Source organism: Folsomia candida, unplaced genomic scaffold (assembly GCF_002217175.1).
Source record: "Folsomia candida strain VU population unplaced genomic scaffold, ASM221717v1 Fcan01_Sc028, whole genome shotgun sequence".
Taxonomy (NCBI): Eukaryota; Metazoa; Arthropoda; class Collembola; order Entomobryomorpha; family Isotomidae; genus Folsomia; species Folsomia candida.
This window is the reverse complement of record NW_019091220.1, coordinates 975,069-1,002,877: the sequence shown is the minus strand read 5'-3', so window position 1 is coordinate 1,002,877 and position 27,809 is coordinate 975,069. Positions and strand designations below refer to the sequence as shown.

The following is a 27,809-nucleotide window of genomic DNA, read 5'->3' as shown; positions in this document are numbered from 1 at the left end:
AATTTCTCAATACAAGTTTTTTCAACCCTTCTAATACATAAACTGTATCATACATAAACCCAACTTGCATTTACATAGATTCACGTTGTTGAAGCAAACTTGAAACAAATTTGGCCCTATTGCTGCACATGAGAATCTCTCTTCACCAACCAACAACGTATGAACCAAGCCACCCCAACTTCCAGCCCAACTTCACCACTCTCTCGCTCTCTGTGATGGCTATAAGCCAAGACCAATTCGAGAATTCCAGTCCTTTTCTCAGTCTCAGTTTGAATGCCGGTTGGGAAGCATCAGAAGAAGAGAGAACTTCACCTTTGCCCACTTACGACGACTCGTTAACACTGTTGACAGCAAAGCCAAGGCAGAAAGTGCAGCCCAATCTCAACCCTTCCTTTACCATTACCACCAAAATTGCATTGCGTAACACCAACCACTGATTGTTGGAGTCACAAAAAAATAGGAAATCTTCTCCTCCTCATTCTTCTCCGCAGTGTGCTAATGACAATCTGATAGGAATATAAAGAGGATAATGTGAGACTTAGTATTCCACGGGGAGAAGAGAGCAGTGGTTTTTTTCCACGGTAAAAATATGGCAATCCCAAAAATCACGAGTGAGAGATTGATTGAGTGAGAATTTTTCCAAGTAATGATTCCATTGTTATATTTGATTTAGAAATTGCATTCCGATTTTTGTCCGAGGGAGGAGAACGAGAGAGTGAGTTGGACACAAATTAAAATTCTGTACCATGTGTGGATTTATGCATGTGAACTTGAGACGTGAATAATTAATTTCTTTATGAGCTTCACCACCTCGGAATAAGTATATTTGTGCATACGCACGAGATTGTGGTGGTCGACTTGGTTGTTGTGTTTCGAAATACTAGTTACTGAACAAGAGGGGGATAAATTATGCAAAGTGGAATGTGAGACGTTTTGTGTGAAGTGAAGTAACTTATATGTACGATTCTGGTTTAACGTAGAGATTCTCTGCATAGGATAATTTTTAGTTCCGTTTCTTCTCATCCGTGAAGATATGGACATATTTACGAATTCAGTTTGTGCTATATAAGGGACTAATAATAATAAGCTTAAACTTTGCTGTTAATTTTTTGTGCTTGTTATCTATTATTCTGTGAAATGAGCACAGCAAATTAATTAAGCTATGTTATATGTAAGCTTGACTAGTTTTGATTTTATCCACTACAAACACGAATGAACGAGACTATTAATATATTTGAACTAATTGAACTTACAGCAAAAAAAATCAGTGAAGTTTTTTAATCACGTCAAAGGACATGAAAACAAGTTTTAAATGGTAAAATAGAGAAGTTTTCCCATTTTGAACAATTATATTAATATATAAATGCAAAATTTTTGCGCAGGACTGACAAACTTATCTGTGCACACTTTGCCCTTTTGGGTTCTTCCGTTAAATAGTATTAATCTGTACTTTTGAACACATTTAATATTATCTGAGCTGATGAGAACAAAAAAACAATTTTCAGCCATTCATAAAAAAAGCGTTGTTCACAGTAATATGCACAAAAGTCGAGCGAGTGGAAAAAATCTTGAACTGAAATCACTTTTAAGTTGTGAAGTGAAAATGAATCCGTGGACTTTACCTCGATGCAGCTTTCTCGGCATTTGGATTCTATCCACTGCATCCGTCCTCCTCTTTTCCGCCGGAGTGGTTGGCGACAATCTCGGTAAGTTCCCAATTTTTTCCAGCAAATTTTCAATTCTACCGCAATAACTTTCTTCGTCACTTTCTCCGTCATCATTTTCACCATCCACCAATTTTCCACCTTTTCTAAATATATACGCGTCTGCTATTTTTTGGGTCTTCGTCCTACACCTGAATTTTGATTCCATTTTAATTCTAATCGTATTGCATTGGCAGGCGATTTTAGCGTTGGCCCCCAGGTGGGCCTACTACTCCAGCCAGTCGCGCTTTCAATCGTACCTCATCTCTGAAATTGCACGTTTCTAATTTCGACGAATTTTGACAAATCGCTGTAATGTCCACCACGAAGAAAGTGGACTGACCCTGCCAACCACATTCTTTATCGCAATTCATTCACTCCAAGAAGTCCATTTGAAATCTATCTACCTTAAGAATTCACTTAGCAAGTAACCTTTTCCCAAGTTTGTTTGATCTTCGATGACAAGTGGGAAAAGTGGGATTGCAATTTCCTCGACTTCGTCCTCCCAACAATAAGTAATGGTCGTTGTACATATAGAGCGTACCATTGGCTGGTTCTGGCTGAGAGTAAAATGTCACTTATTCAAGTCGATAAATGAAAGTGAAAGTACAATTGCAAGGGAAAAGAAATGCGTGTGTGCGTGCGTGCGTAAAGTACCAGATATGGAGTTCTTAAGTATAGTTTGTGAATTATTGACCAATTTTCATCGAGTCTACACGATAATTATAATGGGGAAGCAATCATAGCAAATTCTCAATACTTTTTTTTGCAGAAATATGTATCTATTGATAAAATAGTCCCTTTTCCAAAGTCATAATAATATCAGAGAGCTGTTAAATGGTTGATTGGATATGTAGATATGGCGAAGAAAGGACACAACTGTGTCATACACATCTGGATTTTTGAAGATTTGGTTGAAATGTTAAGATAGAATTCCCTCTGTCGCCTTATACCAAATACCAAATATTGGTGGTGCCTGCTAACCCACAATGCCGCATGAGAAACCAATCGAAAAGCCATACCGCTATTTCTGCTATATTACCTACCTCATCGCCACCACGAGTCACAAGCTCTTGCCAAGTCAGCCAAACTTTCACATCACGAGTGAAGAAACCAAACCAAACCATTCAATCTGCAAACCAAGCGAAGCAAATCATCTAAAAACAGTAGACGAATTTATTTCTCACAGAAGGATGCTTGGTGTCTTGGTGAGAATGGTCGTGGTGTTGGTTCGTTGGTTGGTGAATCTCGATTTCAAATTTATACGGGACAAGGCATAGCACACATAGTGAAGGAATGCGTGTCTGTTATAACCTCAAACATGGCAAGTTAAAGGAATATCGGGGAAAACGGAACATTTCTGAGACGTCTTGGAGCTGATGGTGGCGTGGCAGAGTTGGGAAGAATCTGCATATCATCTATTTGGATCTGTCGTTTGTCCTCGTCCTTCTCACGCTCTCTTCTTGATTGATAAATCACTTTGGCTTTCTCTTCCTCCAAAGAGTCGGACTTGGAGGAATTGAGACTTCACGAGACGAAAATTTAGATCCTTTCCCTTAGTCTGGTCTCGCACAGGAAGAAATCACATCCTTCTTCCTCGTGATGTGATTTCTGAGTCTTGGTTTGTTCTCACAAAGTCAAGCTGCGTAGTTCAACTAGTTCCTCGAGAGTGAAGGATTATAGCCCGTCCATCTACTTGCTTACGACATACTTTCTTTCATTAAGTACGTGCGAATAGAGGTATTTTCAGAGAAATAATGACCGCACAGGGTGGTGCTTTATGAGTGTGTTAGTGGGTTGAGTTTTGCCCCATATAACTTATCTACGACAAAACAAAGGAGGAAATGATCAGAGATCTGATGAGAATGACCTCATTTCAAATGGCGGCATAAATAACGACCGTGTACAATGCTGAACTTGTACTATGCCTTGTTTTGCATCTCATTATGTATCTTGTGCACTTTGGGTGGGTTTTGATAGCAGAGAGGGAAACAACAAACTTCACGAATTATTTATCTGATGGCAGAAAAGACTAAGGGGAGTAGACTGAATTTAGAAATGAAGATCAATCTGGAAACGCTAAGCTGGATGTCTAACTGTCCAAAATGTCTGAATTGGGGCAGGATTGGATTGGTCCGACCAAACCAAACCCACGAACTTGACTTTACTTTAAGCTTCCGTTTTCTACTTTGGGGCTGCTGGGCTTTGACTTGCTTGATCGACTCGGCCGGAACTAGCAGCTCATTAATCAGAAGAGACAAATTATGTACCAGCAGCAGCGCTATTTTCCCCATTACCATTTTACCATCATCCTCTCCACATTAAAGATTAAATGGGCTCTCTTTCTTCTCATAATAGTTCTCATCCTGTACAAGTTTCCAACTACTAAAATATGACGTGTTTTAAACCAAAAAAGTGGAAAATTTTTGTTCATGTGGATTTTTCATAAAAAATGTACAAATGCATTCGTATTCTATGCAGACTTCACAGTTTATTCAACAGCCAGCCCACCCAATGACATGATGAACGGGTGGAAAGATAAAATGTTGAAATATGAAAAAAAGTGTGGATGAATTGGTGTTGTTGGAAATATGTCATAAACGCGTTTGTATTTTATACGATTAATTTTTATAGCGAGTTCCCACCACATTGAAGACTTGAACTTGCTCTCTTAATGGATTGGGTTTCATTTAAAAACAAATAACTCATCTCATTACCATTTCCAGTTTGGAATGAGCGAGGTGTAAAAAAAGAATGGGCAGAAGATGCATCCTTTAATTCGACGCTGAGGGAACAAATATTCACTTTCCTTCGAGCTATCTACGTTTTGTATTCGTAACCTATACTCACGTTTCTTTACGACCAATTTATTTAGTGCCATCTTAGATATTCTTATCTGTATGCACAAAGTTTCATAACTGTTTGGTCCCTTATTGTCTAAACATGCACTTTTCTCACCCTCTCTCTTTTTTCTTGCACTCACCACCCCTGAATGTTACGATGTAAGGCACACATCATAAATAAATAAAATAAACAAAATTGGTTATAGAATTTTTTTTGGATACATTCTCCTCCAGCACAAAATAATATGTAGTCGGACTGTTTTTATTCTTGGATGGCACGGTGACTTTATTACAGACCTCGCGAGACTTCTCTGTGCTCTGCCATCCAACCAACTCGTTTTCTGTCAACGTTTACTGAACTCTGTTAAAGTAACCAAAAACTAAGGATAAGTTCGTTACTGAAAGGTAGCCAAAGTCTTGTAAACTCGATCTTTTGGGACTTCCTTGAATGGAGAGGACGAAGACGAAGATTCCACTGTGCAAGGTCCATAATGTATACAAATGTCATGTCAAGTGTGAGATGAAAAATAGTTTCTCCGATGTAGATGCACCCACCCTCCTCCCCTCAGATCAGATAAAGGCACAAGTCGAGAAGTTGTTGTATGTATCCTTGGTCTGTCCATCCGAGGTGTGTGGCATGGCAGGCAGGAGGATAACACGCTTGGTTGCTTTTGCTGGCTGGTAGTGCATCTTGGGATTTATTTATCCACCTCGGTTAGTTTACATAAGCTCGGAATGTGCAGGAAAGTCTAACACTGAGCTTTTGTATGTCTTCTACGAGTAAGTTAAAACATTTCTCGGTCTGTCTTTTGACTTTCTTTCTGCGTAACGTCCGGCATTTGGATTTTAGAGAGTAGTACATTAAATTTCGCCAGACTCTAGTGTGGTCTTGATTCTACTTGACATTAGTCATGACGGAGGAGAAGAAGAAGGTATGTGGATTCTCTTAAGAGGAGGGTTGAGACATGTTCATGTCTTCTTCATGTCAGAATGTATCTTATTTCTCGGCCCAGGTTGTACTTATGCTTTTTGAGGTATCTACCTCGAAACATTTGGGGACTACAGACAGAAGGATTTCTACTCCGGAAGAGAGAGAGACTTGTTTTCACCAGGGATTCGAATTCTATGAGACTGATTCATGTTGCATGCTGTCTTTCGGCTAATATTGTACATGATGGGTAATGAATCATGGGGTAGAAATGTAAACACTTTTACGGATGACAGGTGTAAATGAGATATGTTTTTTTTCTGAGAAAATAATCTTAATTTATGTGAAAAGTAGGAATGTGGTACACAATCAAGGCCAATTGTTCAAGTTTCTGTGCTTATGTTCGATTATCTTGTTCGTAGTTTTGGGAAAGTTGTTGCAAAATTATGTTTATAGTTTTGTGCGTATTATAATTTAGGTTGAATTCGCGACGATTTTCGCCAACCAACCAACCAACCAACCATTCGCTTAATGAGGGAGACTGTATGGAAAGAGTGAAAGCTGCATTGACAATGGGACCTCGGCTTGGTGGGATGGTTGGATGGGTTCCCGTGCTTTTAGTGTATTCCGTGTCATTTTCATGCTAATTAGAAAAGTTCCAAGTTTATTGTCTCCGATGCTTACAATTTCATTAGGGAGCAACTTTTCCACTTGACTTTTCCCATTCAATTGGCTCGCACATTTCCTTCCATGACACAAAAATGGTGATGGCACGTGCAGTGTCAGGACGTATAAAGGATTATAAAAAAGTCGCCTATTTGACTCCCATTCCTGCCAAAATTAAGTCGCTTGCTCCTCACAGTTCTTTCGCTGTACATGCACAAATTTAAAAATGTATGGTACATATTACACAGTGGAATTAAAACGGTTGAAAAAATACCGTGCAAAAGGCATCTCGAGGCTTATTTTAATTTTCGAGAGGGACAAAAAAGAGAAGAAGCCAATAAAAAACTCTGTCGCGAAAAATTTTCTGGTCACAATTGTCGAGTCTCTGGTCACACAGGGTTTTAAAAATGAAAGCGATGGGATTTCGGTACGACGACGACGAAGGCTACGTTCATACATAGCTTTTTTATTTGAATAGATGAACGTTTACTTGCGAGAAAGGGTACTTGTGCGTTTTGTGCAATTTCTCACAACTACTTTGCCCATTAAATTACACCTTTTTATTGTGGTATGGAACCAACTAGAATTTTTTCTAGCATGCAAAATATTCTTATCTTTTTGTACAAATACACTTTTCCATTCCTTACCTTTTACTGTGCAATAGCAGTTCCAGGTTCGTTCCCGACTTTTACGAGTTGTTACAATAAAAGCGATGTGGGAGAGATAATGATACAAAAATGTGAAACTCCGGAAGCGGAAATATCTAAGGAGGCCCGGCAGCCACATTATCCAATCTGAAACAGGATACAGGTTAATATTTCATAGGCACACCACTCGCTCTCCTTCTCGGCGTACCTATTCTTGTTAGCAAGAAAGTGCGGAGGAGGTAATTTCTTCATGAATTTTTGAAATCATCTTGACTTTGAGCAATCCAAAATAGTTTAGTTTTGCGAAATTAGGGACGTTACGTGATGATGAGTATACATTCGTAAATAGAAAATTGTTCACTTAAATTGTTTACTAGACGGGTGGGTAGTAAATGGAGGGTTATTTTCCAAGCGAAAATCAAACAGAGCTAGATATGTGACATACATACATTCGTATTCTGCAAATGCAAATGACTAGTCGATTAGTCTGGTTTTTCTTACAGAGCATGTGTCTGAAAAATAATACCGTGGGATGAAATAAATTGAGGAAAAAAACAGAAAATAATGGAAGGAATAAACCGAGTAAACACAATTAACGAGTCAAATATGATGGAAAAGTTTGACGAATAAAGTTTGTATCGTAAACAAATTATTTATTTATTCCACTCTACAATTCGGATTTCGAATTATACCAGATTAACTCTGGCAGATGAATAAACCTCTTTTACCAATTCAATCATTTCGTACAAGAGGAATCGTCGTCGGGAAGATGATTGTGAAATAAGTTGTGAAAGGACAATTCCTGAATCGTCTTGGTCCAGTGAAAAGACCAATTTCAGTCAGCAAGATAGGGGAAATATCTCATTTAAGGGGGAAGAAAGGCCCGAATTTCTATCTCTCTTTTCTGTCCAAGTCTAATCAAAAGCTCCATTTCCGGAGGGAATATGGGCCAGGATATTGATACGTAATGGGTCATATGGGTCACTCTTCTTGTTTCTCATTGCTACCTCCCATCGCATCGAGTGATCTTTCCGTAACGAGTCAACATTGATATTCTGCTCACCACGGAGCAAATTCCGTGAGAATTCTGTCCTTATCTGTATGATTTCTCGATTCGGGCTACTTTCTCCAATTACCCACACCTCTGGGACCTCCGGGACGAGGACGTACCTTACTTATTCTTACGACAAAGTTAATCCTAGTTGTGGGCGAGAAGAGTCGCAAATATCATTTATTTTGTCTAACAAACTTTTACCGTGGAGAAAGCATGTTCCGCCCACTGCAGAAAACTGTCACACAACAGTTTTTTATTTCAATCCCCTCCTCCTCCCTCTCTCCTCCGTTGACTATGTCGTGCAGAATCCAGTTATCAAGTTCGTTAGTTGTGCAGCGGTAATTACCACAGTCCGACAAGACTTGAGCGGAATGATTGAGTATCTCTATTGAGTTGAGTGAAGTTTACTGGAGAGAAACAGTTTCCTCTTATCTGCGAGATGTCTAAACTTGCAGAATTTTTTAGGCATTACATTATTGTCATTAGAGCCTGGACTGTAGTAGTAGTTTTCCAGCAGGAAGAGAAGAAAAAAACTTTCTGGCCATGCCGGACTTGGGCTGACTCGACTTGAAGTATGTGTATGTATGTGAGATTGGTTGGTCGGTAGTGGCAAAAATATCTGTTAAAACTTTGGCTCTGCGTGTGTAGCAGAGTTGCATTCATAGTTATTTTCTTCTTGCAAGGAAAGATTGGCTTGGTATAAGATTTCCAGGATAAAATTTCTACCAGAAGGAGAAGAAATAAGGATCTCTGTTTGCCTTTCGTCCAATGAAAACATAGGGACGGACCCGTAGAAAAGATAACTTTGAGGGTGGAAGACCGTCCCTTTTGGACGACTTGTTAGTTTCCATCCATTATATTGGACACGCACACAACGACAACAACCATGACCGTGTCTTCTTCCTGGTCTGGTCTTGACTCTACCTTTGACAATTTGGAAGACTGACGACGACTTCATTTGGATGCACGTCTTCAACTTGGCAACTTTCCCATAACATTTATTTGTTGGGGACATAATAATGACAGGTGGTAACAGACTTTTGAGAGAAAGTAGGAAAAACTTTCTTTAGATGATCATCGTTATTGCGGGGAAGAGGTATACAACAAACAAACAGGAACAAAAACAACCAAATTTTCTACCCGAAAAGTAGAGTGAAAGTATAGCCCAGTAAGAAACGTACTTGTTTTAGTAGAGGTCGGAGTGAAAGTTATGTACGATGCGAGGACCTCGCCTGCACATACACACGATGATATGATGAGACCGATTTCTCCCCAGGGACTGCTGAAAGAGATCCCATCTACTTTGGTCCCATTACAAACTCTCCAGCCCAAATTTTTCTTTGCTTTTCGTCCCTCCTTACTCATGCAGGACGATAGTTTCTCTTTCAGAAAAGGGTGGTTGGTGCACTACGGAACGGGAAGACCTTCGCCTTTCTTGGCTGGCTGGAGGTCAAGGATTTCATTTGATGTGATGCAGTCAACCTGTCTCACATCAGTTACAAATTTCGTAATTCCTGAATTCCTTGTGCGTAAGAGAGATGGTCGGAGGTGGAGACGATCCCACAATTTTGGCTGGACTTTGACCCTCCGGTGGTGGTCAGTAATCATGAAAAGAGGTGAAAGTATCTACGATCTGTCGCGTTTAATGCTGATGTTGCCGATTATCTAACAAGATCCAGGCACATTGTCACATTACATTTTCCAAGAACGGGTTCGATTTCACTTTCTCCAGACGATAAAGAAGAAGCCAGTCTGGGGCAGAGGTGAGGGAACAGCGAGATTTTATGTAACGAGAAGAGGTGAGAGGGACATATGTAAGTAAGTTACGTATGCTATTAAATACAAGGAAATGGACTTCAACGAGTACTGCAGTGCAAGTTATCGTATTTGGCAGTCTTACTTGTAGTACTTTTGGATAGTAATAAAGCCAACTTTGTTTTTACGAGATTTGCACGTGGGTGTGTTTTAAAAACCTTGTCTCATTTTCGAAAATTGGGCAATAGTTATATACTAAAATTTAAATAATGAATTCTATTTGAACAAAAATATTAATTTTCTTCATCAGACACCCGCTAAAGTGAAAAGTGTGATTCCTTTTATTCGTGCAGATGTAAAACAACCTCACACCATCACGAATACCGCCCACCTTTTAAATTTTAGCGAACGGAAAAAAAATTCCACAATATTTCTCCTTTCATCCTCTGAAGTACAATGCTCGGAGGTACCTGCATATTACACCTCGGTGAATAATTTAGCATAACGAAATGGTTTTTGCAAATCGGGGAACAAGGCTGAATCTTAATGGCAAGGTGAAGAGAAAGCGACACTGTAGGGACACTTCTCTTCTCAAGTGCACACCCACCCACCCATCCACCTTTTCAGACTTCCGCATTTCTTCTCCCCTAATGAAATTGTTCCACATTTCCTTTTGTACTTTTGAACAAAGAGTAATTTTTGAGCCATGTTTTTCAGAATTATGAGCACCAGCATATTTATTACGGAGAGAAATGCGTGCACTCACTCACACAATTTGTCCTTCGTACATTTTTGATTATTACAGAAATTCGTACAATGTCCTCAACTTGAAGGCCGTAATGTAGTCCGGATTAAGGAGAACAAATCCCATTTTCTTTAACAAAAAGTGAGTAGTCAGAGTAGTGTGAAGAATTTTTGGAAGAGGAAAACAGTGCCCATTTCATCTCCCGAGTTGACTACTGCACTCCTTTCTTCCTCTTATCATTACTATGTCAGAGGAGCACTTGTACTTTTATTTTTATTGGTGGGCGCCCCAAGAAGTGAGGTGAGAGAAGTAATCTGCAAACTACATAAGCGTCTTTGTGTGTGAGAGTGAATATCAAAGTTGGAACATTAGTGGAAGACGTGGGAATGAATATGGATCATAATCACGGGTGACTGGTTTTCCGAGGAAATTTAGGTTTCTTGGTTGGAGGATCACCATCTCTCACATATTCACGTCTCATTCCACATTCCTCTCATCCGGGTTGCTTTCTCCGTCTCCAACCAACATAACACCTCGCCTCGTACGTATGTATGTATGTGTCCTCCTGCTGGTTTTGTTCACTTCTCCATTTGCAAAATGTCGTCAGACTTTTATTCATTGTTTTCTGACAAACGGAAAGGGAAGAAAATTTATTTGTACTCCAATTCCAACCAGAATGGATGTGGAATCATCTGTTTCTTCAGCTCTGATGGGATTACATGTACCACACAGTACATTTGTCGTCTCACGTATTTTCTCTTTTTTTGCACGGTTTTTGGCACATCTAAATCATGTCAGATGCGAACAAGGAATTTTACTTTCAGATAACACACAACACATTAGGTACGAATGTATTTATGTGCTATTATATAGATCGTCCTCCCTGAGAACCATGAACTTGTGAATTTACAAAACTTGGCGAACCAACAAATGTGGGAATAAATATCTGTATTTGGAATTCTATTTGCTTGAAATAATAAACATTAACCTCGGTATTCAAAGTCCATAAGAATAAAAGTAATGACACTGATAGTTCTTTTATATGGAAAAGGTGTCCCACTACTTTAGCTTGGGTTCGCCTGTATCGTAGAGCGATTTTCATCCTTTTACAAAATATAAACTCGGCGATTGCTTAATGTGGTGTAAATATTGGTCCTTTTGAGAAGAAAGCCTATCTATTTACGAGAGGAAACCGTTACTGCCACAAAATAAGGGATGACGACATTCACCGAGAAAACGATTTCCAATCTTGTCTGTCCCACCACCAGGACCAGGAGGAGAATAACATTTACATCAGGACGGGAAATCTAATCCAAGTCAAGCCACATCCTCGAGGCTGGGATACTTCAGATTCAAAGAAAATGCAGAGTCCTAAATCCCACGAAGCTCTGAATTTATATGAAATGCATCGAAAACGCATCGTGCCAAAAAGCGGAGAGCGAACGAAAGCAGCTTCGATAACTGTAAACCCCACAACCAGTCCAATCCAGTCTGCAGACTTTGAAATATTCGTCGTGATCATGGCATCGTCAAAGTGAAAGTGAAAGGAGGATCACCTCCAATTCGGCCACATTTTCTCATCGTGCAAGATCAACCCTAAATATATTTAGGTATACGGAGAAAGCCTTCCAGTTCTTTGTGAAAAAAAACCATGAATGTTGTTACCACTGTTATTTCTTCTGGTACTGCTATTTCATACATGGCATGTCGGACCCAACCGGACACGACGTACTCACACTTGCCAAATACTTTCCTCCATTCTGTCTCGATACCCATGCCACGAGAAGCAACTGCACCAGCTACCAAAAAAACTGATGATTCATTCTCGAGCCGACCAAGTCCAACAAACCACTTTTGACTTCTTCCACTCTCTTTTTCCATCTTATTTAGGAGAGCAGGTCCATTTGCTTGATGTTGCAAAAGCCAATCTACGTCGACTTGTTGTTGTTGTATATAAATTCTGCTGGAAGAAATCTCTCATCTCGAAACAAGCAGTAGCAGGGTTTTCACTCCTCCTCTTTTCCTTCCAGTTTCCACCCCAGTTTCACTCGTGCATCTAGTGTGCAAATCTGATGACTTTGTTGGTAATCCTGTGAGAACGGACGGACTTTCATGTTTGTTCATCCGGACAATGGCGTGGCACGATACGATGTGACTCTCTTCCTGAAAGAAATCTAATCTGATACGAACCTGAAGACACATAGACGGACATGCAGCAGAGCAACACTAGTCACGAAAATTCGGGTGGTTGCTTTGTTTTTTCTTGGGCTACATGACACCATCACTTGATTCGGACAGTGGGTCACCAGCAGGCAAAAAGACGGGTTTTATACCCGTCGAATAAAAAAATATTCTTGTTCTGTTTTAGCAAAAATTCGCGCAAAGTCTTTGTCATTTCAAAGGAAAAAGCGTATTGTCCCCTGCCTACTTTTGTTATATCTTCATTTTCCTCCAGAGTGAAATCGCCCTGATTTTGGGAACTTATCTAAAAAAAACAACGTATATTTCTTTGTGTTGACAATGGACTAGTACATCCACCAGTGATGAAGAGAAACACTATGCTCATTGTCTCGAGAGTCTCAGCCCAAGTATTTACTGGAGTAGGAACTCGTGACAGAATAATTGAAGAAGGTCTGTCTTGTCCCAAATTAAACATGGCTTCATTTCACGGCAAGCTGTTCCTTGAACGAAGAATGAACAAAAAATTATCCCAACTTCATAGATAGATATGATTTACTGCGTAGTACATACTTATATTTCGCACTTTGCTGGGGACGAAATCATTAAATTCGTTTATTCATTCGTAACAAATACTTCAAAGGGCGTAGTGGACGCCCTTAATTATTATTATTTCTTACGTTAATTATATTATCCTTTTATTACGTAAAGAGATACACTTGAAAGTTTTGTACGAATAGTGTTTCTTTTGCTGTGAAAACTTGATAAAAAGTTTTACGCAATAATACTTGTTAGTTGTTTTTTCTAGTTTTCACTTTATCGAGCTGAATAGGTGACATGGCACTTGAGAGAAGTGAGAAATCTCCTTTTTTGTGAGGATCGCGTAACTAGATTCTCTAAAATTTCAGTAATTTTGAGATTATATATTAGCGTAAAGATTACCCAACAAAATTAGGGAGTCAAAAATTTAGGTAAATTTATTTTTGTAAAATTTAGGTCCATTGAAGTTTGTCAAAAACATTTTGACTTTTTCCCAAAAAATGAGCTTTTACGTCAACTAATCGTAAGTATGTACGTACTCAGGAGGACACACATTTCATACGATTCCGAGTGAAAGTGCCCACTCGTAAAATTGTCCAATGAGTTCACTTTTAATTGTCTATCTCATCCTGTGAACAAGTAATGTGAGAACTTTTAATTAGATTGCTGCGTAGCGGACATTTGTATGTTGAGTGAAGTGTAAAAAACTTTTGATGCTGCAACATATTTGGCGAAGGATTTAAAGAATCAAATTACAAAGTGAAACCAAATGTATTCCAGACTACGTATGCATGCATGTAATGTTATGAGTTCAACTTGTTCAACAAAGCACACACAATTTTTACATTTGTTGAACAAGAGAAAGTGAAATTAAATGAGGTCAAATATAGAATTCAAAAAACTTTTCGTCATTTCAAATTTTTAATATTTTCACAAGCTCGGAATAAATCAACAAGCCGATAATGAAATGATGAGTGGAATTACTTTCCATAGTATCCACCACCACCACCGCCCCCACCCCCGTAAGATCCATAATAGGCTCCTCCACCGTAGCATGAACCTCCCGCCATGGAGTATCCACCCCCACCACCCCCACCGTAGGAGTAGCTGTTGTACCCGGTCTGGTAGCACGTGCTCGAGTACCCAGTGTTGTAGTTGTAGTACGTGGTCTGGGGATAACCTCCGTACGAGTATCCAGAGCAGTAGGAGTACCCACATCCACCTACATAAATATTCGATAAGTAACTGGAAGCTCAACAAATGCATTGATTGATTAGCACTACTGACCTCCATAATATCCGTAAGTCCTGGCAGTCGCAACGGGCCTGACGTCAGTCTCCACGGGCATTGCAGAAGCTCCGAATGGGGTGGACCCACCCGGATTGTAGTAGACGAGGGGGTTGGTCGAAGCCTGGAAAAGCCTCAAGTCGCAGTTGCTGCAGTAATATTGGGCCGGGGTCTGGTTCGGGTATTGGACGATGGTGTGTGTATTTCCATTGAACTGAAGATACTTGGCCTCCGAATAGTTGTTGACGTACTTGACACCAGTACCTGCATGGGAGGGATAAGTAGGTTAATAAAAATGAAACCTTAAGAAGACTTTCTCGGTTTTTTATATGTACCTGGAGGGAAAGCAACTTGAGTTCCTTGTCCGAAGGTGATGTTGGTCCCGGCAACGACAGAGACGGGGCCTTCCTTCACGTAGAATTGTGAGTCTTCAAGAAAGTTGACGAGGGTGTTGTATGGATAGTAAACCGTAGTACCGGCCACATACTTGACGAAGGTACCGGCGTTGTAGATGAGTCCGGTTTGTGGGGGATAGGCTGCAGTCACTCCGGCGTTGTAGGTGAAAGCAGAAGCTCGAGTTTGTGGCTTGACAGGTTTCAGAGGCTTAATTCCCTGTTAAAATAATTTTTATAATATGTCAGAAATAGGAACAATATAATATTTTTGGAGGAAAATTTGTGGATTTTTTTTACCTCTGAAGAGACTGCGGCAAAGGCCAAGGATACCAAAAGGATCACCTTCATGATTATGAAGTTCTATCAATTTGGGTGAAGATGAATCGTTGATGATAGATTTGTGGTGAAAATTTTCGTATTTATACGCGTGCCCCACAATATACTTACTTAACATGGAGCGTGGGGTGCACATATGTTTTACCTAATTTTATTCAACCTTGGTGTTATTTCTTATAATGAAAGAATAGTCATGCAAAACTTTTGATTTACAATTGTAAATAGGTGCAAATCCCGATATTTATACTATATCAAAGTCCCGAAAAATATAGGCCATGCAATTGTTGGAGAATAGATAGAGTTGGGTCAGTACTTTGGAAGATAACTATAACGCGCAATAATTTTGATTCAGATTTAAATTTTGCAATTCGCAACAAAGGAGAATGTGGTTGACACATGCTAGTTACCCAATTTATTTATATAAAATATTGCAAATTATTATGATATGATTGATATTGTAATTAATTTCTGTTTCGAATTTCAAGTTCAATTATATTTACAAGGTCTCGGCTATTGTTATATTCATCGCAGATGTGGAAAGAAAAGAGATCGAGCTGCATAGTAATTTACGAGCATTTTTCACTACCAAGCGGCCTTCTCTCTTGCTTTTTTACAATTTCATAACGATTTTTGTTATATCCTTTTTTATTATGAAGAATGCATCATGTGCAACTCATCGTAAAAACCTATAGGACATCGTATAATAATATGTACAGGAATATCACTTCGACACCGACTTCCGGAGGGAGCACAACCATGTCAAGTAAGATTGTCGTAAAAAGCGGAATAGATAATGTCATTTTTGCATCGTGATTATGAGAAGACTAATTTTCTGAAATACTGAGCCATCACAAACACTAGGCCACTTAATATGTTCACCAGTGGCCAAACTTGCACGGTCCGGCCCTAGGCATTTTCCAAAAATCAGGCCTTACTATATATTTTAATTCTGTGTTTTGAGCTAAATGACACTAGCTTAGCCTTAATTTTATTTTATTCAAGCATTCAAAAAGTACTCCAATTGTTTATTAATCGAAACAATTAACTACAGATTTGAAGTTAATTGTTTCGATTAACTTGACAAAAATCAAAATCTTGAGTCTCCTTGCAATTTTATTAAATAGATTACGAAGGGCCCGGCTGTGAGCAAACCTCTTGTAAGGCCTCTGACGCATTGCCCTCACACTTTGCATATCTTACGGGCCACCCAAACTATACATAACCAACTCCTCGACTCTGCAAGAGTCATATTCACCTCGTTTCATGGAATGAACCATTTTTACACCAAGAGACGAAGAACTTTGCGTATAATGTACACATCGTTTAATCTTGAGCTGCGTAACTGTGAACCCAGTCTTCTTCTGGCCTTAGCTACATATATCCTTGCATAATCCACACCCTGGCCAATTTACATCCAGCTTTTCCTCGAGAAAGTGAGAGAATTTTCATAAACTCACACATATCCTTCATATAAGTTGTGGTGGTATGTATCGCACGTAGTAAATTCATACGTATCATTTGCTCCTACTATATGGCTCGTTTGATGGCATGATAATAATGTTCTCCACACTGGAGGCAATTTCCTTTTAAACACCACTTCATTTATGTATGTACATATAGAGAAGTTGCACCACGAGTAACCCGGATTTTGGCTGAACCGGGTTTGTATAGATCTCTCTGCGTGTGTGTACGTATTTCTTTTCGCAAGCAAAGACATAATTTTGTAAATGCACTGAATGGAGAAAGTGTTTTTGCCCCACTTATGAAAAGCGAGGACCAAGAAGAACCCAACCCGAGACTACTTTCCCCAACGCATCATCATCTTCATGGGAAAAGCCAACGTGAGGTTCCTCACACATGAATAATGAATTCATTGGACCGAGTTGTCTGGAGCTGTTAGGAGGTCCTAACATCTAAATACGTCGCATCATGTGTGCAAATTACTGCAAATTGTGGGAAAAGAAAGTTAATTTTCACCACTTTCACTCACCACAAGTTTTATGGTAAAAAACAAGCATGCAAAAATTGCTGATGAGCTCATGCGAAAATAAGTTACATAATCTCGTTATAAAATACTGTTCAATTAGGACCGATTCGTTAGCTAAAAAACAGCAGAAAAGCGTTTAAGAAATTTCATCATACTTTTGTAAAAGAAATCTGAATCGTGTTCTTATGCATTCTTATGTGCTTTATAAAGTTACATACACAAGTAAGAAATAAGACGGTTACATAAATCGTACAAAGGGATAATAAGCAACAGTAGTGATAGTAACTTTTCCCCCAAATCTTATCGGCTTATATGTACATCCATACATGTTCCGAATCCGATATAGCCCATCATAGGCAGGATGTCTCGCAAGCAAAAGGAGAAATAAACAGACGGCACATTTCCCTTAAGTCCTTCTCTCTTGGCATATTTACAAACGACTCGTTCTCTTCTCATTCAGTCAGGAGGCAAGTGATGGCTAAAGATGTTGCGACCGACGAGCAAGTTGTGGTGCGATGCCAGACTGTGAATCTGGGATTAGGTTCCATAAAAGTAAAAAATGAAGCATATCGAGCTGAGCTAATGTGTTGTTTACTTTGACTAAAATACCCTTCAACAACAACAAAAATTGAGAAGTTTCTCATCCATCTCAACTCAGAAGTAAATAGGGCTCACAACCACACACACACACAATTTTGGGGGCAGTCAAGCAGTAAAACTCTCGTCTGGGAGACTTACAGTAATCGAAAGTCCGATTCAAACGAGGGATAATTCTCTTCCAAAGAATGCCAGTTTTGGTCATTGGTTGTGATTTTATTGCGCCCAAATGGACAGTTATGGCTCGAACTAAACTAATTTTGCACAAAAGTTTATCCCAGAAGGATGAATATTATTTGGATTAGGAGGAGTGTAAGTGGATGATCGTGCATAAAATGCATAGTTAATGGGTGCTCTTTACATGGATTAATATGCCAGTTTCAAGGGCAGAGGATGAGATATGCATTATTGAATGATTCATTGTTTGACACCTTATAATTTTTTTAGATAAATAAAATTTCAAAAAGGTAATACACCTCGGATGATAGAGAAATTGTTGACTTTAGTAAAATCAACACGCATTTGCTAATGCCGGATATGCTCACTGCATGTCCAAATTAGAGTGGAAATTCAATTTGAGGAAAAAACAAATTTCTTCTTCTTCTAAAGCGATTACAGTCAAATATAGAAAGACATTTCTCTCCTGCACTGCCGACAAAACTGTGTAAATTACGTTTTAAACGAGCATAGTCGCATATACATAAGTGGCCAAAATCGTTGCCCATTATCAGCTCTTACATTCTCATTAAACTCGTTCATGTTTGGTAATGAAATGCTAATGGAAAAAACGGAAGGAATTTTCCCTCTTAAAGAATTTATGAAAGGAGGTAATTTATCCGTCTTTTAACCCAACGAGCTTCCTCCTCTCGACTATTTCGTAGACATACCTATGTGCACGAGAAGACCTTCTAAACCGTTATATGCATCCTTCCCTTTCGTACATAATTGTCATCTCAAGTGCGCGTCTACTTACTTCATGAGTGGATTGTGCAACTTGTCTCGCAGTGCTCGGGACACTTGAAAATAAGCAATTTTATCCGCTTTCATGTTCTTAATGAGTAATTTACATGCCGTGGTATGAGCAAGGTTGAAGAAATGGGGAATTTTCTCCAGCGGACTTGTTACACTTCAGAATTCTCACACATGTTTCGTTCCTCTAGCCCAAAAGTGAATTCGTCGTCTCATTTATAATTTAAGCTGGAGAGGAAGCGAATAAGGTACTTCTTAAGCAAAAGTAAAATGCATGCTCATGATGATGGTGGGAATTTCTGGCGTGAAATTAAAAGCAGCGTCTCGTGGTTTTTATGGTTGGTGGGAAAGAAGGTACCATTCCAGGTTGTATTTAATATGTACAAAATGCGACACGTATAACTTTACGACAACATATGTTCTCATTCATAAAGTGGGAGAATCACATTTATTTATAAGCATTTAATCCGCCGGCGTCTTTCATGTCGGTCCGTGGTATCATCCGTAATGAGGCATGGTCACACATAAATTATTAAATTTTTCCTAATTTATCCCTATGCACACTCGAGAGAAGAAGCAGACTTCATTGACACAAAAAGACGCTTTATTCCTGCTCTGCTCCCATGATTCAGACGCATATTTCGAAATGGTACAAATATTAAATGTGGTTTGGTTTGGTGACGAATATGCACCGCGTGTTCATCACGGCATCGTTTTGTTTGGGGTATGAATACTTTAAAATGTCATTAATTAAGAGATTTAAAGTTTTGACAAGAGAAAAGGAAAAGAGATGAGTGGGTTGAAATTGAGCCGGGCGAGAGATAACTAGGGCTGAGTGACAGAAGTATAAAATATGTCAGCATCATGCTCTCTCCTTCCTCTGTTCCCCCTTCTTTTAAGGACAATATGGTGTTTATGATAATATAAACGATCTGTAGAAAGACAACTTAAGATCACAGTCAAAATAGTTGAGAACTTACTGCAAGGGCATTCTTGCTCGAGTAAATGAGAAATTTGAGACGACTGACTAAAGAAATATTGTGTTTTCAGCTACACCATTTGATTACATTACGTGGAGCATTGTGTGTAGTCAGTCACATATTATTTAGTAGCTACGTAACTATTATTGTTGCCACAAAGTTTTCCAATAGTGTCAGACAGAGTGACGAGATTTGAGATTTTGTCTGCATCTGCTTTCTAAATAAAGTTGGGAGTCGTGGTGGTGAAATAAGACTTTGTCACTCGAAATATGAATCCCACCAGTGGGAGGCAGGGTAAAAAGATAGATGACAGATTGCTACAGTACTATGTATAAATGAAGGACCGATACGAACGAGGAGTAGTAAATAGTCTTCAAGTTGTTGGGGAAAAACGCTTGAAATTAATTATTCAACTCTGATTAGATGGAAATGTAAATTTCTCCCGAAAACTATTTTAATTTCCAAGTTTAGAAGGGAGGATTAATTGTTGGTTTGGTTTGCTGGACGGGTTTTTAGGCTCTCATAACTTTGCAAGACTTTACTTCTTTGTTATTGCTGCATGGTGCCCACCTACATAAATACATAACATATTTACAAACAAGGTTCAGCAGCAGTACAAATATTTCATATACGCAAAGAACAACATTTTGTGCAACAGTTTGACCATTATTATTATTATTCTGAAAGCACAGTGGTCACACGAGTAAGGGAAAATCGCAATATATTCGTGATTTCTTCGGGTACACAACTAGTAATTAACAACTTTCATTTGTTGGAGAGCATTCTCATTTTCGCTGCCCTGGCAGAAATTGCACACGAGGAATATCAACAAGCATATTTACATGAAAGCTTCCCACCACCAGCAGAAAGAAGTGGATTCCCATGCATTGTAATTATAAATATTTACTATTTTGGCAAATGTTCTTATCCGCTTGGGCACGGTGCGGTGTGTGTTTGTAAACGTATGCATACTTACCAAGGTTTGTAGGGATTTCAGGATGGAAGCGCTACACACTTCTGATTCTTGTTAGTCATGCATGTGCTTGCGATTTCTGATAAAATTTATGCAAATTCGGACTTGCTGATTGTACTTGTTTTGTGTGTGCACACACAAACAGGCAGGCACCTTGTTGGTGCTTTCACTTTAATAGAAAGCCTTAAATTATGCCCGTCTTGTTCCACCGTAATTCGGACAAAGCCCGGGCAGATGAATGGGTTAAATTTATAAACTAAACCAGTCAGTGGGTGGCTCGGTGAGTTTGCTTATTTCGATATTTGATATTTCCTTTTAATGCGTGGTGTCCTCGATTGGCTTGAATGCTTGCTTACATAATAATGACGAGGTACAAAAGGTAAACAGACTCTAATTTCGTGGTGGATTAAGTGTAATTCGAAATGCTGTAATCTAACAAGTACAGTCGTCTCCTTCGACTGGGGAGGTATAGATAGTTGCATTTTGTAATATCTTGGAGAACAATGGTTTTGTGCTAGTTAGATATATTTATATACAAACTAATGATGTCAAAATAGGGTCTGCTACTGATTTCTCTGGAATACTGATGTTTTGTGAATAATGTAAAAGCGACCGATTTCTAGAGTTTCGTTTCCTTCAATTTAAAAAGATTGAGAAAGCAAATATCATTATGCTTATTATTATTAAAAGGAAATAATAATGTACAAAATGCTGCTGTCATTCATGAATCCCGATTTAATAAAATACTTTTCTTCCTTCTTATCAAAAACGATACTTGTCTGACATTATTTCAAGTTTTAATGATCCTTAAATTGTGAATATGTCATTGATGTCAACAAAGTAGATAAACAGGTTAAGTTGCAGATTTGCATGATCGGATTGTATTTCATTATTGTATCAAAACCGGTATTCAATACTTGAAAGAATGGTAACTGAGGGAGTATTACATGTCATTAGATGTTTTTCTTTTCGTCGGAAATAATGGTATCAAAACATCATAAAACAAGCATTAGTAAATAAACATTGGAAATAAGGCGAACATGTTGAAACTCTTAAAAGCAAGTGGAATATGCAGTAATCTAATAAATGTTTATAACCACCATCCATAAATTCAGATCTATGCTCACTTCCAGTCATACATTCATACGTACATCCATTTAATATCAATGACTGACGGGCGCCAGTGCCTTAATTCTTGAGATATGGCTTTATTTTATTTGTTTGTCTGACACTTGAAGTTGAACGTGCATCGACATCCCCTCAGAATCCACACAAGAGATTGAAATTAAAAACCAAAACTCCACACTTGAGACAACTTTGGAATGCACAAAGTTCGGTGTATATCCTTGTAAACGGATGAGTAAAGTGAGACTCCAGGAAGGAAGCAGTCCTTCAATTCCTTGCGGAGGCGGAGTGGATTTGTGGAGATAAAGCCATGTAAATGGGCTGTATCCGGAAACTTATTGTTGCCTTTGCCATCCGTGTTGCTTAAGCAATTTTCCGTATTTTCCCGTATATCTGCATCTGTATACACACGATAAAATTTTAGATTTAAGCATCTTTTACAACAAACTAACAAGATAATATCGCGCCCCTTACGTAACTATCTACGCACATACGGATCCACTGATAATGAAAAATTGTACTGTTTAGTTTCCATTACTTCGTGTACAAAAATCTATATACTCGCCTTCTTCAAACGACTTGTATCAACAAGCCATTAAGCGATCGAAAGGATCAAAGGGATCCTTAGAAGTATTTATATACGGTTCAAAATCAAGTGAACTCTGTACCCACGGACCAAACCAACTCTTTGTTTTCTAGAGTTAATAACTCATCCCCCTTTCTACATGATCCTCGCCTTATTCACCGTACCGTATGGAAATGAGATACGGTTGAAGAGTCACTTGTTCCAGAGAGAGAGCGAATTCTCAGAGATGATGAAGCTTTGAGTTTTACTGGGGCAAAGTAAGTAATAGCTCCAAGATTTGCATCTTCATCTCCTTAACTCGTCTTCTCATACCTCAACAAACACAATCTGCTCGAGGCTGTGTGGATGGATGTAGATTTACTTAAGAACCAATATCTAAGGTTCTAAAATCAAAACATCCCTCGAGAGAGAACCAATATTTGACAAGAAAACCAAACCTCACGGATTTTGGGTGTGTTTGACACGTCGCACGTTCGATGCGATAAGTTACAACTTTTAGCACGGCTTGTTGTGTGTGTTAGTAGAGGAACTACGTCATTCTAAATTGATGTCAAACTAGTTCAACTCAGTTGCAGCGATACTTAACGTATGACTAATTTTAAGGAAAATTGTGATTGTGCATACGGGAAAAAAGAGAAACACATATTTATCGTGAACATTCAGCCATGAGGAAAAAAAGCCGACATAATATAATGGACAAGTTCGAGCAAAATAAACTTATCCAATTCCAAGTTGACTTAGACAAACGTTTCTTCTGTTCTACACGATTTGGCAAGGTCTTCGAGACACAACATTTGATGGGAAACTGCCACATTGTTACTGTACGTAGCAGACACTGGTCTCTCTCACTCACGTCCACATCATATACGGATCTGACCCCCAGGATCAGTTCATGGTGCCACGCGGTTTGCAAAATCTGCGATTCTTTTTTCCACACAAAGTTGCCATTTGATAAGGGAAAAAAGCGAGGCTTTCCTTCCCCCCTGAAAGAACAGGAGGATGATGATTCAGCGAGCCAGCCAGTCGATATTTGATACGGGATTAAATTACTGTCTGCGATCGTCTAGAGATCATGCCTCTAACCCTGTTTTGCTCCACCGACCGCAAAAAGACTGTTTTTGTTTACGAGATTGTTAAGTAACAGGGTGTATTCATACATAAAAAAATTGTTGTGATACTTACTTTCTTCTACTTGGCCCGGTGTAAACAGGAAAATCTATAATAACCAAAAGATCAAAAGGCGATACAATTTGAATACGTAGAAGAAGAAACAAAATTGTCAGAATTTGAAAAACAGGATAATTAATCTCAACTTATCCTACATCAATACGCATTTATGTAAACGTTACATCATGTATGATGAAAAGATCAATTTTCACCCGACCAGCAAAACGACCAATTCTACTTTTAATTAATATTACACAACAATTTGAAAAGTCCAACCTCAAAGTTAACAACAAATCATAAGGACGACAATGAATTGGTTGATAGTGAATGAATGATACCACTCAATCTTTTGACAATAAAGAAATAGATTTGATTGTGGGTTTTATCTGTTCGAGTTACAAAGGGTGGTGATTTGATGTCTCAAGTTGCATCCTTCACTTGACCGTATTTTCGGCATTGTTCCGTAACGATTGTGTGTGTGTGTAGCAGTTGAGTGAGACCGATTGTGATCACATAGCATGGAATCTGTACAAGTGACGGTGTTATATTGCTCTCCCTGTTGTGGTTGATAGTCGATGGTGAACACCCTTTGTTCCTTGGCGAACAAAGTAAACAATCCGTGGGACAGATAGTTCGAGATTGTATTGGTTTTGCTAGATTCCATTGGAATATTTCAACCAGTTTCTTCCTCGCCCTCGGTCACAGTTTCGAACGAACGCCTACTTATATAATATCCATGCAGTGTTTGTGGTGGCGGTTGGTTCGGTCGGTGGGATCAATTCATTTCACTGGAGAAAACGGAAGAAGAAGAGAAAGAACCCAATGTTTACCAAGGCATTAAGAAGGATCAATGCCAATTCGTGAGTATGGGTTTGATATAAAAAGCTCATTTTTTTCTCATCTGGTGTTCCAACAAAATCCTAACGAGGATGGAGGCTTTTGCTTCATTCAATACGTAAAAGTGAACCTAACAACCTCATCGTTTTGTCATTAACGAATATTCACTTTGTTTTCTGGGCTACCCCAGATTCGAAAATCCATCCGAATTGATGAGACTGCGTAACTTCTCGAGAAACGCGAAAATCTTTAAGACATTTTTTCTCCCCTGCAACTTCATAATGGAAAACATTTCTTAATACGAAAGAAGGACGTGTAAGTCGTGCGAGGATCAGTATCTCACGGGAATATGAAAACTCGCCTTACTTGTACGTGAAAATGCACTGAAAAAGCGAGAGTTTAGTGGAGACGGGGAGCCAGGAAATGCTATTAACTACTTTTAACCAACCCTTGGGGGAATTGAAATGGACGACTCGCAGGAGAGTGTTATCAATGCAATTAATCTCCAACTAAATCTTGTGCAACATAAAATACTTATTACTCTGCTTACTCACTATTGTTTGATCCCAAAGAAAAATAAAATTTATCCATTTTTACACTCATTTAGGGGAAGAAATTATGAACAATTTTTTATACAAGGTCACATTAACATTATGTACGTAATAATATACAATGTTTAGTAGTAAGTAAGAGTATACATAAGATTTAATACTTTTTATTGTCGAATTTCGTGCCCAAATCTCCATCTCCCGTCTTGGATTCAGTTTACAGAAAATAAAGTGGAGATCAAGATCAAACTATTAAATCTCGGACGTAAACAGTTTAGAGGTTTATTGTCCCCAGTAGAAATCATAAAAGCGTAATGCTTTGGTTTCCTCTGACAAAAGTCACTCACTCACTCGTCGTATGAGCATGTGTGTGTCCGTAACGCCACGTAACGTAACGTCGCGACGTTCCATCCACAACAACATAACAAACAAACAAACGGAGAGAAGAAGAAGAGATGCTTGATTTTGATGGTGACAAATGTCCAAGATTACACGACGAGTATTTCTATCTCCTCAGCTCCGTGGTGGTTCTCTGCTTGGTGGGTGGAGAGGTTAAAGTGACGTGGAGCAGTCATAACAATAAAGTCAAAAGTGAAAGTAAATTTCTTCTGGGAGTGGTCGCTGCCTTTGCTACTTTTTATTTTAGTTAAGTTGAGATTGAAGAGTGTGTACCCTTTTCTTCTACATGAACAAGTCTCATTCTTGGAAATGTAGTGTGTATGTAACGTAATGTGGCAAAGGTTACAAAGTTCAATTACTTGATGGGCGCTTATCCTTCATATTTTTGATCAAATGGTTCTTCATCATCTTCCTGGCGGAGAGAAAGACATTGAGAAATAAAGGTTGCTTGTTGTCCCGTCGTAGGCTTTTCATCAAGGAACGAAACAACCAACTCTTCCTCACTTTTGCCAGAGAAATGTCCAGGGAGGGAAACCTTGTTTTGAGGATTTAGAGTAAAATTACAAAAACTCTAGAGAGGAATTGCGGACAATTGTGGCGTGATGAATGGGAAGCGGTATGAAAGGGGTGGGGGATGGATGTGATGTGGGTAGGTAGACATATTTCCCATTTTTGTGTAGAATTTCACTTTCTCCAGCGACAAAGTCACTCACCCGGCTTCCGTGGGAGAGCATTTTCGTCAAAATTTATATATATGGATATGGTGTTACGACATCCTCTTCAAGGCTGGATCACACCCCAGACGACGGAGTAGGAAAGACATCACATTCTTCAATTGCTGCATCTTTCAACGACCTTTCAAACATATCTGCAGTCTGTCCGCCCAGAAGAAATAAGTACATATAGGAAATAATAAGTATAGAAATATTTGATGCTCACTCTCTCCCTCGTTTGCCGCATTCTAAGACCCATCCTGAATGACCAAATCATCAAAGAAAACTCTTTACGGGACAGATAAACCACAGCTGTTTTGCGGAATATTGCGAGTTAGGTAAAGTAAAGGGGAAGATGACGACGACAATTTCGCCGTCCTTGACAGACGGGATAGAGTTGTGGCCGTGGCGGTGGTGGTGATGGTGCAGTGTCAGTCTGGGAGAAAGTCTGGTGCGGAATGATGCTGCTGCTCAGATTTGATGTGACATTGTCCCAATATTCTTTACTGCTGATGGCATTGTGTGCTATGCGACTTGTGAGGTATTGTCGCGACCCTGGCTCTTCTCTCTATATTTTAGAGTTAAGGTGCGTCGGGTAAATCTCATCTCAAGCTGTTGTTGAGAAGAAAAAAAAACTCGGATTTTCTTTCACTTTCACCTCACAGTGGAATAAAAGAGAAATGGCTGGATGCAAGTTTAGTTTAGAGTTTTCTTCTATTTTCTTGACAAACGCGAGTTAGAAGTGAACTACTGAAATAGTCTCATCCTTCCCCTGAATTCGTGTGTCATTATTATTGCTACGACTATATATTGTTCCCAGTTTTCATTCTTGGTCGGCGGCTTCGCAGGAGAAAGTTGTGCCCGAGTTTGGTTTGGTTTTGGGATGAGTTTTGTACTTTTGAAATCTCAGCCTCGTTGTGCGAAGGACTCCAATCCAATTCTGTCGCAAGTATCTTATCTTCCATTGAGACAAGCTTATGCAGATTTCCCCAAGAAATGAATAGATATCAAAATAAATCCAGCCCGGCAATCAGCATTTATTCCATCAAACTTTTTTTTATTTTTGAATAGTTTCATGTCTACTATTTCATTTCATTCTGGTATGAAATACAAGCAGTAGTCGTACAACTGACAAACGTTTAGTCAGCCCACATCCTCCTCTCTCACCACCAAAATCCATAAACCTTCACCATATTACGATTTCATTCCGAATAATCATCCCCTTTAAAGAATATGCACATTTAATGGATGGAAAACTGGTAGCGTTTTACTATAAAGTTGGCCAACTTTCTGTCATCTGATTTCATGTCGTACCATTCAACATGCACGCAGTGAACTGATACATATTTATTCTGGTGAAAGGCACATTCTCATCTTACTCAAACCTAACCATGCACCCAAACCCAACAAGCAGTAAACTAGGTCGTCCTCTTCCGGCAGTTGGTGTTTTCACTCCCACACTTTTGCTTTTGCTTCAGGAATATAAAAAAAGTCCGAGATGAAAAAAACTATCTCTTTGATAACCAAAGTTTTTGCATAAGAAGACTTCTTTGCGAGTATGAAGAGAGGAAATAAATTCACAAAAAGTTTAGAAAAGCTCCCTTCGCATATACGCTACTCCTGTAGCAGCAGAAGGACAGGCCACTGTCAGAGTATCATAGCATTTAAGAAGGACCAACAACAAGCGAGGATTTCCAAGCAAAAAATTGCGGATAGCGGATGCTTTGTGAGATTATGTGATGTGATGGCGGCGGTGGTGGGAGTGGAGTAAAAGGAAAACATAAACCATATACTTAAGTAGGAAGAAAAGAAGAAATAAGGTTTGATGGCGAAGGTGGGATCGGAATCATA

General features: G+C 39.0%; 2 protein-coding genes across 6 annotated transcripts in view; one reads left to right on the top strand and one right to left on the bottom strand.

Annotated features, from left to right (window-relative positions):
* Positions 1-255: 255 nt before the first annotated feature.
* Positions 256-27,809, top strand: part of LOC110859976 (protein eva-1) — a 63,716-nt gene continuing 36,162 nt past the window's right edge. For 2 of the 5 annotated variants that reach the window (XM_022108768.2, XM_022108766.2), the window contains exon 1: positions 261-1,706. In XM_022108768.2, coding sequence (XP_021964460.2) covers positions 1,481-1,706 — 226 coding nt within the window. In that variant the 5' untranslated portion in view covers positions 261-1,480. Of the gene's footprint in view, positions 1,707-27,809 lie in introns of all 5 variants that reach the window. The other 3 variants (XM_035859768.1, XM_035859767.1, XM_035859771.1) reach the window with 3 other exon arrangements.
* LOC110859856 (RNA-binding protein FUS) lies at positions 13,947-15,193 on the bottom strand. Its single transcript, XM_022108868.2, has 4 exons — positions 15,039-15,193; positions 14,682-14,958; positions 14,347-14,610; positions 13,947-14,281 (listed from the first exon to the last, which is right to left on the bottom strand). Exons 1-4 carry the CDS (start codon positions 15,087-15,089, stop codon positions 14,040-14,042), a joined length of 834 nt encoding a protein of 277 aa, XP_021964560.1. The 5' UTR covers positions 15,090-15,193; the 3' UTR covers positions 13,947-14,039.

Excerpts from the sequence above, each read along its gene's own strand:
- LOC110859856 (XM_022108868.2), bottom strand. The coding sequence starts at position 15,089 with ATGAAGGTGATCCTTTTGGTATCCTTGGCCTTTGCCGCAGTCTCTTCA. Across the intron at positions 14,959-15,038 it reads TTGCCGCAGTCTCTTCAGAG|GGAATTAAGCCTCTGAAACC; the intron begins GTAAAAAAAATC and ends TTATTTTAACAG. Across the intron at positions 14,611-14,681 it reads TCAAGTTGCTTTCCCTCCAG|GTACTGGTGTCAAGTACGTC; the intron begins GTACATATAAAA and ends CCTCCCATGCAG.